Source organism: Engystomops pustulosus, chromosome 1 (assembly GCF_040894005.1).
Source record: "Engystomops pustulosus chromosome 1, aEngPut4.maternal, whole genome shotgun sequence".
Classification (NCBI taxonomy): domain Eukaryota; kingdom Metazoa; phylum Chordata; class Amphibia; order Anura; family Leptodactylidae; genus Engystomops; species Engystomops pustulosus.
In genome coordinates, this window is record NC_092411.1 from 240,389,405 (window position 1) to 240,404,020 (window position 14,616).

The 14,616-nt window shown below is 42.0% G+C and overlaps 1 protein-coding gene across 8 annotated transcripts in view; it reads right to left on the reverse strand.

The window, feature by feature from the left end:
• MTUS1 (microtubule associated scaffold protein 1) overlaps positions 1–14,616 on the reverse strand; it is a 129,059-nt gene that overhangs the window by 46,708 nt on the left and 67,735 nt on the right. For 7 of the 8 annotated variants that reach the window (XM_072122343.1, XM_072122352.1, XM_072122361.1 and 4 more), the window contains 2 exons: positions 13,762–13,848; positions 12,635–12,673 (listed from right to left, as the gene is read on the reverse strand). In XM_072122343.1, the coding sequence (XP_071978444.1) occupies positions 12,635–12,673; positions 13,762–13,848 (126 nt within the window). Of the gene's footprint in view, positions 1–2,555; positions 3,263–12,634; positions 12,674–13,761; positions 13,849–14,616 lie in introns of those variants that run through there. The other variant, XM_072122388.1, reaches the window with a different exon arrangement.

Sequence of the window (14,616 nt, forward strand, 5' to 3'; positions counted from 1 at the left end):
GCTTGGTAGGGGGAAGGAGGGCTGACCTATAGCCTGGCAGGTCCCCAGAAGGTGGTGGGTGTGGAAGAAATATGAAGGGAGAGGCTGATGCAATGGTTTCTACCAGGGGCAACCCCTGAGGTGTCCCTGGGTGATGTTTGGGGTAGCCCGTGGTGGTAAGCAGCCGAATCCAGGGATCAGACAAACGCAACGTTGTGCAAATAAACTTAGTTCGCTACTGAATAGCAGGCGACGGCCAAAACGGGTAACAACAGATTCTTTATGCTGGAAAGGTGATGGAGAGTCAGTCCACAGAAAAGGTGCATAAAGCCTCATAGTAGATGAGGCTTAAGTGCTAAGTAGGGCTTAAGGCTCCAGACTTGCCCTGTGTGCCTGACTGACTGAACAGACCATGAGGTCCAACTCTCTGCTCTCATCAAGTGCTCTCACCCAGCAGGGGTTTTTATACTCCCCCTGGCCAGCTGGTGGCACCTCTCCAGTCACCTTCCAGCTTTCATAACAGACACATCATTGGATAATTACATAACCAGTTAACTGTTGCCGTTCCAGGCAGTATCTGCAGCTGCAATTACACAATACTCAAATTCTAGAACCTTCCTAGAGAGGTGATCAAGCTCCCTAACAGCTTCTGACCTGAGGAGGGCGCTATTTGCAACTACCAGCCTGCCTATGCAATGGCAGGGGTGTTGCAAATATCCCATATGAACTGCCATTTTGAAGATGTTTAACGCATGTCTAGCCAAAAATATTAGGGCCTTATGACACATCTTTGATCTTAACAGTTTTTCAGTTTTGTGTATTCTGGCAAAGCCATTATCAGCATAGGTGCACTCGAGTTCTGCATCTCTAAATCCAAATAGATTTTGGTGTGTGGGGGAAAGATGAATGAGTTTTCTGAAAAACATTGATATAGTGCATGTTCAGGACCATACAGAACCAGTATCAAAAATGACAGCAACTTCTTAATTCATTATTTACAACAAACCCAGTCGAAAAGGTAAAATTAAACTGCATTTTCAGTTTTCATTTCCTACATGCTCTAGATAGCTTTCAGCACATACATTAAAACATATCCATAGGAGCCTGCCACATTCATCCAGTGTCTGGTATAGGTCATTTAGGCACAAATTCCTTTAAAAAAAAACAACGATGGAGCCCCTGGTCAACATACACTACTGAAAGCATATACAGTGGCATACATCAGGGACTTCTGAGGTATAGCAGCAATGTGCAGCACACTGCAAACACTGAATTGACCGGAAGGTTTACATTCCATCCATTACCAAGAAAACAACCACCATGTTGCTTGGCACCTTAGGCGGAATTACTACTAAGACAGTGCTACCGATTTACAAAGCACATCAAGGAGAAGATTGCTGAGGTTCAGGTTTTGACTTCACTTGCAACCTTATCCTGAAGCCACCACCACTAATAGCGTGTAAAAGACTTGCTAATCCCAGCTCTCTACATGGCTTGCCAATAGCAGTACTAGTCTCAAGGAATAAATATCCCCTCCTCAAAATAAAATCAGCTGCAGCCTTGTAAACCGGCAACATACTGCATAGACAGATTCTAGCTCCATTTCCACATACAACTTTGTGTTATTTCACATTTTTCTTCTCTACGTGCTCCAATTCTTGGATGTAGCTAAATTGTTACTGTCATCTACTCCTCTTCTAGGTCTCCGTTGTAGAACATTGCTACATACTACAAAAACAATCTACTGCTGAACTGGAAGCTGGATCCATGTTCCGTCACCATTTTTTGCAGATAGAAAGTTGCAGCCAAATTGACATGGATGGCAATTGAGGGTTAGGCGAATGCTATTTTTATCTGCATAGATCTTTTGCCATCACCTAGGAAACACAGTATGAGAGGCGATCGTCTTCTATACGGAATCAGAATTTGGACTACTGGCTAGATACTTAAAATGTGTGAGAGTGAAAAACAGCAGCATGGAGGGTGGAGGTGATACAAGTCCTCCATTAGACCTGCTGGCCATATCAGATCTAGGAATGATAACCAACACATCAGCTGGATATTAATAGCATCTGATATCCATTACACAGGTTGCCTTTTACCAAAACACGCTTACAAAATGTTATTACAAATCAATGGTTTTACCAAAATGATTCATTAAAAGGATATTATTCACCCCATGTTCAAAAGATAATATTTACGGTACATACAAAAATAATATTTCTTCAAGCGATCAATGAATGATATTTTTCTTAAATCTAAAAATTGTATTTAAATCCAATAAGGAATACAATTATTTACAAATGCAATTGCTTAAACAATTGCTAGTACAAAACCTTAAAATATAGAATCTAAAATTTTAAAAATTCATGCAATATATTAAAAAAATGCATGAAAAATTCTATATTTGATAGATGTCCAACTGTACTGCAAAATATATAAGCTGCACATACTATATATATATAGCCACCCACCTAACAAGTGTGTCTCAGCTATCAGCTGCAGCAGTAAACAAGATGTCCCCTGCTATTACTAGCATGCAGACACTGAACACCGTACAAGTAGAAAGCACCAACCTGCATGAAATATCACCGAGCTTTTCCGGTATCCAGAAGGCAGACGCAGATTTCGGAGCAATCCGCTGGCGGTCAGCCGCACACGCATATTGGATAAGGAGAATTTGGGAGACCATAACATGTCTTCAGAAAAAGTAGAGAGATATCCAGCAAGAAACTGCCTCCATGTACTACTACGCTATATTTTTAGCTCACCACCAATGATCCAGGGCCAAGCAGCAGAAGGAAGGCAGAAAAAAGAAATTCAAAAAGGAAGCTCATTCCATCACCCCGACAGCCAGGCGCACACATCACATCACAAATCCCAGAAAGCAGAAATCCACTATGCAAATCTGTCCGGCAGCACTCCCCCAACCAGATGTTGCAGAAACAAAGCGTGCCCTGAGAATGAGCCCTCCCTCCCAGTGCCTGTGAAGACAGGCAGCCGCTGAATTACATCACACCATGTCCATGCAGAACAATCTATTATGCAGGGAGAAGGCTGCTTAACCCTTCTTGTGGTCTGTCCTTTACTATGGATTATATACACACAGAGTCTCAGAAATAGACTGCTCCCTGCTCAGTGACATTAATCCTGTGTGTGTGGCTATACAGCCATGCGTCACCAAGACAATGGTGCTAAGGAAACAAGTGTGAACACAAGCCACAGAGCTGGGGGAAGGCAGGCTCACAAATGCCAGTTTTCCCCGAGATCTGGCTCATCACCTTCTGATGTGATTAAAGGTGGGATCAAAGGACAGAGCGGCGCCCAATCCTCCCAGCCATCGCTCACCCAGACAATAACCGGCATAATCTGCCTGCTGCCTTAATTTTATTCTTCACAGGAGAATAAAAACAAAATGGTGTCACCGATCCCTGGGGAAATATCCTTTACATATTCATGACTATGGGGGGAGGCAATGCCTGCAACACAATGAGTAGCTTCTCGCAATTGCGTAGAAGAAATTTCATATTAAATGACAAATTAGCAGTGGGTGGCATAAAAAAAATACAAAAAAATAATTATTTAAATCCCACAAACCATGGCTTTTTACCAATTACGTTGTATATAAAACAGGAAGTTACAAATAGACTACTCAGAAGACAGTCCAAGTTGTCCCTGATTGTGCCTAAACGTTGCCTCCCATCTGGGGGATAAGTTCACTTTAAAACCGAATAGAAAATAAATAGAATATTTATACTGCTGTAAAGGGGTTGTCCATGAATTTTACAAAATTAAACAATTCCTTTGAGAAATAGCAATATTCCTGCCTACAGCTTGGGTTTTGTATTACAGCTCAGCTCTATTAAACTGAATGGGACTGAGCTGCAATACCACAAGCAAGGGACAGGGTGGCACTGTATTATCCCCTCTTATTTGTGGGGTATTGGATATGTTGGGCAAATAGATTGTTGCAAGTCTTCGGCCCCTGCTTTGAAGTTTCAATGAGAAGGAAATTGCAAACACAACTTAGGGCATTAGTACTCGAATTGTGATTTTCTGTGAACTTTAGGGAAGGTATGCAATGATCAATAATTTAAAAAGCAATTTAAGAATACCTTCAGCCCATGGAATGATCCGTACATTGGTCTGATCCCACAGATTTCATAGGATGAGAGTCCAGTGCAATGTGCCCTTGGATCAGAAATATGATACAAGGACTCCCTGTCTGGTAACTGAACTTCAGCACTGCTACTATGAGAGCTGTACCAGTGTTGCAAGGACTCCGTCTGCCTGCTGAATTGCATCATATATCTGAAGGAAGCAAGGACTACCACGGGCTGTACTTGTTTGTCTGCAGCCGGCTTAAGACTTCAGCTCCATCACAAGATACTACATTGCTATGGCAGGGATGTCAAACTCAATTACACTGAGGGCCACATAAGACCAATGGTTGCCTTTAAAGACTGTATTTGTAAGACTATACATTCCTGAATTGTCCTCTTCCCACCTTACAACCAATTAATCTTTACCCCACTACCAACATTGCCTGCACCATATGGAGCATGGGAGGCTAGTGGTCATGCAAGGACAGTATGTCAGCTTGATGTGCTAGGGCCATTGCAGGCATGGGGCAAGACATCCATGGAAGCCCAGGCCACGGCTCCATATATATAAAAGCCAAAATTAGAGTTTTTCAGGTTGCGATTTTGGTCCCATGAAGTGAGCTGGCAGGAAAGTTTGGCTCCCAAACCTTGTGCTCATTTACTCTAATGTAGTAAAAAAGAACAGTAGTTAACGACCTGGTTCTGCGTAAAGTCATGTCATTCTATAAGACTACACTATAGGCGGTCCCCTACTTAAGAACACTCGACTTACATACGACCCCTAGTTACAAACGGACCTCTGGATAACGGTAATTTATTGTACTTTAGTCCTAGGCTACAATAATCATCTGTAACAGTTATCACAGGTGTCTGTAATGAAGCTTTAGTGTTAATCCTGATTCTTATGACAATCCAACATTTTTAAAATCCAATTGTCACAGAGACCAAAAAAGTTCTGGCTGGGATTACAATTATAATATATACAGTTCCGACTTACATACAAATTCAACTTAAGAACAAACCTACAGACCCTATCTTGTATGTAACCCGGGGACTGCCTGTACATAGGAATAACTGAAAATCTCAGCCTTTTCTAGGTTTCTCAATTCATTATTAATCACGATTATTAATTCTTGCCGAGGATTAAAAACAGAACTTGAAATGGTATTTTATTTTTAAACTGTAAAAGCAAAAACTTGTGAAAACTTGCAGAATGTATTCAACTTTCTTTTTTTTTGTTCATTTTCATCTGATTATGGTAAATGAAAAAAGGAAAAATGCAATTAGCCAGATCAGGATTGAGATTCACAAACATACTAGAAAACAAATGGACTATATGTATGAATGAAAGAAAAAGCAGTCATTCTCACTGAGCCGCACAACATCTACAAAATCCTATTTACTCCCCGACGGCTGTATTCAGGCTGCTACAAAGCTGTCACACTATAACAATAGCAGAACATGTCACACCTAAATGCAAGCATGCTTGACCAGACCTTAATGCCAGGTTGTGTACATTTCTCAATTCAAAGCCTGAAATACTACTGGAGGTAATGAGCCTACACCCTACAGCAGAATCAAACGCTGACAGCAATCCCAAGGCCAAACACAGCACTATGGGCGGTGCGAACAGTGATTCACTACGCGATTACCGAATAGAACCATGTTTACTACAACTGCCTATCCTACAGCTAGAAAAAATTCTTTGGTCTTCAAGAACTCTTGTGTAAAAAGCTTCATATCAGCAGGCAACAAAAAAAAATTTACCACCCGAGAATTGGTTGTTATACCCCTGACAATCATGACCGGTCATCCGATAACCCCGGATGAGCCCTTGCAGTCTTTTCCCCGAATCATATATCAATGTGCTCAATTTCTCTTTTTTTTTAAAAAGCAAGCCCCATGTATTAAACTAAAAAATGCTCCTTTTCTGATGCTACGGCTTTGCACCTCTTGACTACATGAGAGCCATATAAACAGGGCTGGTGACCACTGCAGCAATAGGAAATTGCAGTTAGGGTTGTGGGTACATTGCTGATGCCCCAAGATTGGCAGGGGACTGATCAGTATTGGAAACAGAGCAGCTTGGACTCCACAAGAGTATGGTTTAAGGTGTTCTTTAAACACAGATTTTGGTTAAAAAGTTTGATTGATTTGGGAATGAGGGAGTTGTGCAATCTCACAGTTCAGCAGCCATCTGACCATAGTGACTTCTGATGGAGCCTTGTTGTCATTGTAGAGAACATATGGTGCTGTCGGTACATGGCGATTTCCCTCAATTTGTGGAGGCATCTTTCAGAGGTACTCTGTGTCCTTTTAATGATTTTTTGCCACCTTATTTTTGACCCTTCTATTGATATGCCCCACCCTTCCATGAACACAACTGCAAAGATGATGCTGGAAATAGTGGACTCAAAACATCTTTAGAACCCCATGTTAGATACTGAAAAGCGAAAAAAATAAATAAAAAAGCCTGTTCACATCTCTCGCTTAAATGGTATAGAACCAGTAAGAAAATGTAAAATCTAGTACAGCGTTTAGAATAACCAAATTAGAAAAAGTCTTCCTACAGCTAAAGCAGCATATGACCATACAGTTTATGAATCGGATGTAGTCAGAAAAAAAAAACCTTGAAACACTAAGAAGAAGATTTAGAGTTCATCATAATTCTCAATAGACTACACTTATGCTTCTGTAAAGACAGACAATTAGAGGATCAAATATCACTATTTCCGCTTATAGGTCTTTGGGTGTAGGCTGTGAAAATTTATGGTAATTGGTAGTTACCTGCCCAAGATATCAATAAAAGACAGGAATGCACATGCTTCTACTGAGCTCAGATTTCCGATTTTAAAGAAAGGTAAATGACTTAGAAACTGAAGCACCTTCCATATAGACATGATAAAATGACAATGTTGAGAACCAGAAGCATAGGCTCCACTTGTGTAAATAAAAGTATGAAAATATTTACTGTTACTGTAAAAATAGTCTATTCTTATTGTTATATAAAATGATCAATGGACAAACTATTCCAGAAGATGCCAGGGGTGCCCACATGGCTTGAAACCAGTGTCACCAAAAACCACCTGTTACATCCCACGTCCTGACAGCTTCTGGCTGATGGAGGAAGCCAAGCAGTCGTTACTGAACGTATACTCCCTCCATGATGACCACTTATATCAGTGGTTGGAGGGTTGTGTAGATGTCATTAGCTTGTCCCACTGATACGGGAGTACGTCCCATGAAGGGGGCATGCATACACTAATGACTGCATGGCTCCCTCAATAAGCCAGAAGACCGAGGGATATGGAACGTAACCGGGGGGGGGGGGGGGGGGAGGGCTGGGGTCCCCGAGTCCGGCTCTCAGCAGCTAGAGAAACTACCAAATTTTGTGAAATTATGTGATTAGAACAAAGCCCCCAGTACTGCCATGTCAATGAGCCCTTACCCTGGTAGCTTTGGTTATTAGTAATCACCTTTAAAAAGGTTCACCTGTATGATACCCTACTTCGTACCCCTACCACCAACATCATTGTATTCAAAGCTTTGTAATACAGTACCATGTGAAGACTGTCTACCTATTGCTAAAGATGGCATTTGTATCTGGGCACGTGAACTCAAATTTACATTTAAATGAAAGGATCGGATCTTGGCACTAAACATACTGCTAATTAACAGAGCCATAGAAAACACTTATGATCTTACAGATCAGTTGAGCAAATTCTTAAAATACAAAGAAAATAAGCTACAAGCAAAATAAACTGGTGTGTAATTTACCTACAGCATCCAAATTCTTCATTTACAACTATGAAATGCATTCAGACACTTCCACGCTTCAATAGAAAAACAACAAAAGTGATCTACCAGAGAGGATTTGGTTAATGAACTGGCAGACTTGGGAGGAGACCGTAAGGTTTGTTTGTGCATAAAGTCCTCTCATTGTGGTTTATTTACAATTATAGAACAATCACAATAAGTGCGCATTTAGAGCGCCATATTACAGCTGGGGGGCACTTTTCCAGGAAAATGTGAATATCATGGTCTGGTTAGGATTCCACTAATCTGAATACAACATAGTTCTATCTAAGGTCAGCCTAACCATGGGACTACAGTCCAACACTCACAATGTTAAAGGGAACCTACCACCCAGATTCTACCTATAAAAGGTAGAAGGGGTGGTAGGTGGAAGAATGGGACGTGAGGATTGCCCTTTTTTGGGCTAATCCTCACGTCCCAGGTGTTTTTTAGAAAACTTTATTGGAGGCATATGTAAATTTTTTTATGCGGCCACTGGGGCGTGGAGTAGCCGGACATGAGGCTACTAGTCGCGGCTACTCCACGCCCCAGTAGCCACGTTACTCCGCCTACCATTTAATCTTTGGCGCGCAGCTCCTCGTAGCTGCGCGCCCTCGTCCTGGTCCCCCGGCATCTGCAGCCTTGTGCGTATGCGCAGCAGCTCCGGAGCCGTGGCCGCGCAGCCGAAGGCCTGCGTTCTGCGCATGCGCAGGGGACCAGGACGAGGGCGCGCAGCTACGAGGAGCTGCGAGACGGAGATTAAATGGTAGGCGGAGTAACGTGGGTACTGGGAAGTGGAGTAGCAGCGACTAGTAGCCTCATGTCCGGCTAGTCCACGCCCCAGTAGCCGCATAAAAAAAATGTACATATGTCTCCAATAAAGTTTTCTAAAAGATACCCGGGACATGAGGATTCGCCCAAAAAAGGGCTCTCCTCACGTCCCATTCATCCACCTACCACCCCTTCTACCTTTATAGGTAGAATCTGGGTGGTAGGTTCCCTTTAAGTAAAGTAGAACTGTGGTAATTCAGGAAAGGACAGCAATGTAGGTAACAATGATGTATAAAGGTTTTTTTTTTTTTAACAATTTAGATCATCACCCTAGCCACGGGATAGGGGACAACAAAGCTGATGAGTGACGTCCAAATGAAGGGACTCCCACCGATCACAAAAACAGAATGGAAGAAAACCCCTGCAAACTGGCAAATGCTGATCCATTTACCATCTAAGAGTGGTTGAAGATAGGCAGGCTCTGTGCGTGGCTCTAGTTGCAATATTCCCATACAACTGAATGGAGCAGAAGAATCCATGAGATTGGTACTGCAGAGCGCTCCGCTGTATCCAGAACTCACACAGCAAGTGCAATTGAATGGTGCGGCAGGACACGTTCTCAATCCCATCAATTAGGGATAACAGGTCCCCTGTTCTCTATATTCCTGATGGTCCCCCTTTCTTATGATCGGTGGGGTCCAAGCCATCAGACCCACACTGCTCAGCTCGTTTGACCCTTTTCCTGTGGAAAGGGATAGCAAAGGAACTCTACCACCGATATTAAGCCAAATTAAACTACACATTCTTATGGTACCTATAGCCCTCTTCTCCTTGATTCTAGCGCAGGTCTTTAATAATCAGCTACAGAGCATCAGCCATGTTTTTTAGGGCCCCAGGCTGTTACTTATTGCGAGGCAAGTGAATAATTAACAGCCTGGAGTGCCAGACATCACTTTCGCCGCTCTGTAGCTGATTTTTACAGCTTTTTTTTTTTTTTTTAAACAGCGATCCCGGTGTGTCAACATTAAAGAAAACCAGTGCCAGGATTAAGTAGAAGAGCGCTACAGGTATCATCTGTAATTTAATTTTACTTATTAGTGGTAAATGTTCTTTAAAGGAAATCTACCATCAAAATCTAGCAACATTAACCAGGAACACTTACTCACAGATCCAGACACTGCAACTGTCATGATCTCATCAAAATTTGTTATCCATGACCTCCTTCCTTCTAAAATCAACTTTTAAAATCATTCTAATAAGCTGGAAGGACTATGGGCGGGTTACAGAATTCATCTGGCTTCGCAAAATGTTACTCCAGCATGTCGTAGTCAGGTCTCCTACAGAATGTAACATCCTGTGATTCTGCAGCACAGAGAGTCTCTGGTAAGACCCCTCAGAGCATAATTTTAACCACTTGCCATGCAGCCACTTTTCAACTTCCTGACATGGCCCTTTTTTTTCAAATCTGTCACTTGAAGTTGTTATAACTTGGGATGTTTATCATATCCAGCTGAGTTTGAGACTGTTTTCTAACACCACTTTGTACTTTGTGTTAGCTGAAAAATTTTGGCGTTATGTTTTGCATTTATCTATGAATGGATATTTGGCAAAAATTTGGAAAAATTCTCGATTTTTGAAATTCAGAATTTTCTACATTTCTGACAAACAGGGGGGAGGATTTATCAATGTGTCCCAGGTTCCGTCAGTTTAGTGGAGGAAAACCCTAGTCATTTTCTGCGCCAGATTTATCACTGTGTACAGGATAAGACTGTCGGTTTCCAGTTTAGACCTACTTTAAAGTGGTCTAAACTGTGCGCCACACTTTTTGGCACACGGAATATTCAAATAGGCCACGCCCCTTCCCCGAAGGCCACACCCCCAGGGATCCGCTCCTCTGCTTCCACTGAAGTCTCCCCGATGCCGTCTTATAGATGTTTATGTACTGGATGAAAAGCGACACCAGAAGGTAGATGAAGAAGAGGAACTTGAAAAGAAGACTCCCGTCCAGCGGCAGGTCAGGGATGCGGCAGTGACGTACAGGCTCGGGGGTGATCAGGGCGGTTATCGGAGGGGCGGAGAGGCCAACAGCGCTGCCATTCCTGTTTCTTAACCCTGTGCCATTGCCACACGTCCCGCCAATCAGAGTCTGCAGTGAGGGCAAAGCGGATCGGCACAGTTGCTGCCGGCTTAGACCCCTTCTTCCGCCAGGCATGACAAGGTACCGGTACACATCCAACAGTCAGCGCCAGTCCGACACATACAACACAGCGAGCACGAAGATTCAGCTACATGCAGTGGCTCAGTCATCAGTGGCGGTGGGTGCGGGGCTGTCTGCCGCATGTCGAGCCCATGCAGGGTGCACGTCTTGGGGGAGGGTTGCAGGGGAGCGGGACACCCCTCTTCCTGCAGCCTCAGTCTCCCCAGATTTCTGCTTCCCTTTACTCTCCGCAGCTGCCCAGGAGCTATATATTGTTCTTCACATTTTGTTCGCACCGTTCCGCGCCCTTCCGACAAGTAAGCAGATGTGCCGAACATCTGTAATCTATTCTTCACTGTGTTTTTCACTTAAATGATCCTGTGGTCACTGTTTTTATTCTATTCTTCATTGTTCTTCACTGTGTTTTTTTCATTAAATGCTCGATCTCGAGCAGGGGAAATACTCGCTCATCTCTAAATGGTACCCTTTTGGTGCACATAGTGCTAGTAGGCATCTAATAAGGTTTCCAATTTGTTGCACATATTGTTATAGCCCCGGCAATAACAGGTATGTGGTTTCTTTTATACTTCGTTACATGTGAATTATGGTTTTTGAGGGATGTTATTTAAAAAAAAAAAACCTTTATTAATGGTTTGAAATTTTTTTTCTCTTTCTTACAGGTTGATAAATTAATAAAGAGCTTAAAAAAGTTAACACAGTGCATTACAGTTTGGACCATTCCGGTAAGCAGTATTAGGGGTGGCCTGATCCTCATCAGAAGCCCCTTGGGGGCTTGTTAATCCCTTGTAAGGGGTTAACACCCATGATCGGAAGAATCTCCGATCCTGGGTGCTACAGATGGGTGTCAGCTGGAATATACAGCTGACACACGTAACTTGTGGCAGCAGTGGAGCTGGTACCAGGAGCTGGACATAATAGTATGGCACAGGTTGGCAAGTCACCCCTGTCCGTGACAAACTATTATGGCAAATGTTTGGAAGGGGTCAAAATGAAGGAAGACATGGATAGCAAATATGAGAAGATTACCATAGTCACAGTATAACGCATAACCGACAAAATTTGACCATTCTAAATTTCACCCCCATTTTGATTCAATTACTATGAAGATTTATGAAGGGGTTCACAATCTTCCTTAAAAACTGTTTGATAGTTTGAGGGGTGCAGATTTGAAAATGGGTTGATTTTTAGGGTGGTTTTAATGCTATTTAAAATTTCATTCAAAACAGTATTTATCCCCAAAATAGTCAATTCTGAAAAAATTCCATTTGTAAGCCGCGCGACATTAAAATATATTATCCAGACATTTCAAAAAGGATGAAAACGTAAAGTAGACACATGGGAAATGTTATTCAGCAACTTATTTAGGTGGTAAAACCATCTGCCTGAAACGCGATGATTTCGAAAATGGTAATTTTTTTCAAAAAATTCATATTTTTTTTCTTTTTTTTTGTAAATAAATGCAAAACTTATCAGCCAAAATTTACCACTAAAATAAAACACAACATGTGCCGAAAAAAACAAAACAAACAAACAAACAAACAAACAAACAAACAAACAAACAAACAAACAATCTCAGAATCGCTTTGATAAGTAACAGTGTTCAAAAGTTACAACCATATAAAGCGACGCAAGTCAGAATACAGAATGCGGCTGAGCCTGAAGCTATAACATGACTGTGTCCTGAAGGGGTTTAAACAAGACCAGGAATATTTCTCACATTAAAAAAACATTTTTAAAAAGCTACAATTTAATCTTTTTAATTACTTACCTGCAACTGAATTTCTTAAACCCTGAAATCCAAGTGGACCTGAAATATAATCCAACAGACATGATGTAAGAAATCAGTTACAAACAGGACTTGACTCAAAGGATTTAAAATCTCTATGGGACAACCCAAACCAACTAACTTACTAGACAGGGGTGTAACTTTAGGGGGTGCAGAGGTTGCGATCACACCTGGGCCCAAGAGGTTTAAGGGGCCCTTATGGTGTCACTTTCCCATATGAGAAGACTTTTACTATAAACCATACATTATAGACTTTGCACTGGGGCCCATCAGCTTCTAGTTACGCCACTGCTACTAGATGCAAAAGAGAGACTTGTTTACATCTCCTTTGCTTGAAGGAGCCATTAAGAGGGCTTCAAGGAGAGCAAGTACTGGAAAAGACTTAGGTGTCTTGGTTGGAGGGAAAATTCTCCATGTACCTAACCTATGAATAATTCAATATAAGGCCTCATGGAGAGCATGCGTCCCCATGTGTTATAGGGTTACGTCCACGGCTCCGTGCATAAGCACACTGTGGACCAAGTTTGCGGCTCGTGCAGTTTCTTTCTATTGACATGGGCGCATAAGTGGTTTTCACCTAACAACAGACTGCAAACAATGATCCACAGGACCTTTGTTTACGGCCCGAGGAACTGCACACATGTAAAGGCTCAAATATAATCTGTGATGCCAATGTAGCCAATTTATGTAGCTACATAAGTCAGTGACTCACCACAATATAAATGTGGTGCTTTAATATAATTAGACAGAAGATTTTTGTAAAGGAACGTCTATAAATTCACTGCCAAATCACATTTCAAAAATGACGGCAATTAACCCTCAGTGAAGGAGATTGAAGTATCTTGAAGGATTAACAACCACCATTACTAAAGTAGGAAACAGGCCACTAGTGGAAAGCAAGCCAAGCATACATTCTCTGAAAAGTAGTGTCCACGCTTAGATACAAAAAGACGTGTGAATCAAGGATTCACATTCTTCTCATCCTCACTGGTAGACAATAAACCTGCCTGTACTGTTCCCTGCATCACTCAGTGATCTAGCAGTGGGTCAGGATGGTGGATAGAGTTAAGGGGGCTCCTGTAGTAACAGATGTTGAAGAATGTTTTTACCTCCATTAACAACTTTACTTTCTATTCGCTTTGTTAGTCCAGATGATTTGGTGCTCGCTTGGCTTAAGACGGGGCTTCTCTTTGTACCTGAGAAGGAAAGAAGATAAAATAATATTATACCACACAGATCCAAAAACATTCAAAAGGCAACGCTTAGCATGTTGTAGAGCAGGAGAAGCCGAGTAGATTCTTCTACCTGTAGGTTACACTCTTTATAGGCTTCCATCAGCTTGCGGGAACAAATTTAGGAAAACGTCCATTTCTTTGAAAAATCTTTTTTCAATGTGGTAAAGTTAGCGAGGTGGCGATTGTCAGCTCTCTATATACACACACATGATACATGGGAGGGCTAAAAATCATCAATGGGACCATGACCCAGACATCTTACCATAGAATGAGCAGAGGATAGATCCATGACAAGTTAACCTGGATCTTTTTCAACATACATCTGCTGCCTGATAACATGGTGTTCGCACACTGAGCTGTATTTTTGCGACAGGGTTTTTATTGTCCATTTCACATTCAATCATTTTAAATGCTATAGATAATGGGGGATATTTATCATATTCTGGCGTTTCATGCACTTGTGTATAATGAAAGCTTTACACTTCCAGATGCATCACCGGATCGCTAATAAAAAGGGGTTGGCCACAGGAAGTCCCAAAAGTAGCAGTTGGTGGGTCACTTGACATGCGGCTCCTTCAAGACAAAAGGGATAAGTTTACCAGGGCAAGAACAATATCACAATCGCTACATCGACTATATGTTGTACTTCCCCTGGTAAACTTTCCCCTTGTCCTGTGTCACTTTAGGTTGTTGAGGGGGCCAAACACTGATTAATATATGCATCAACCT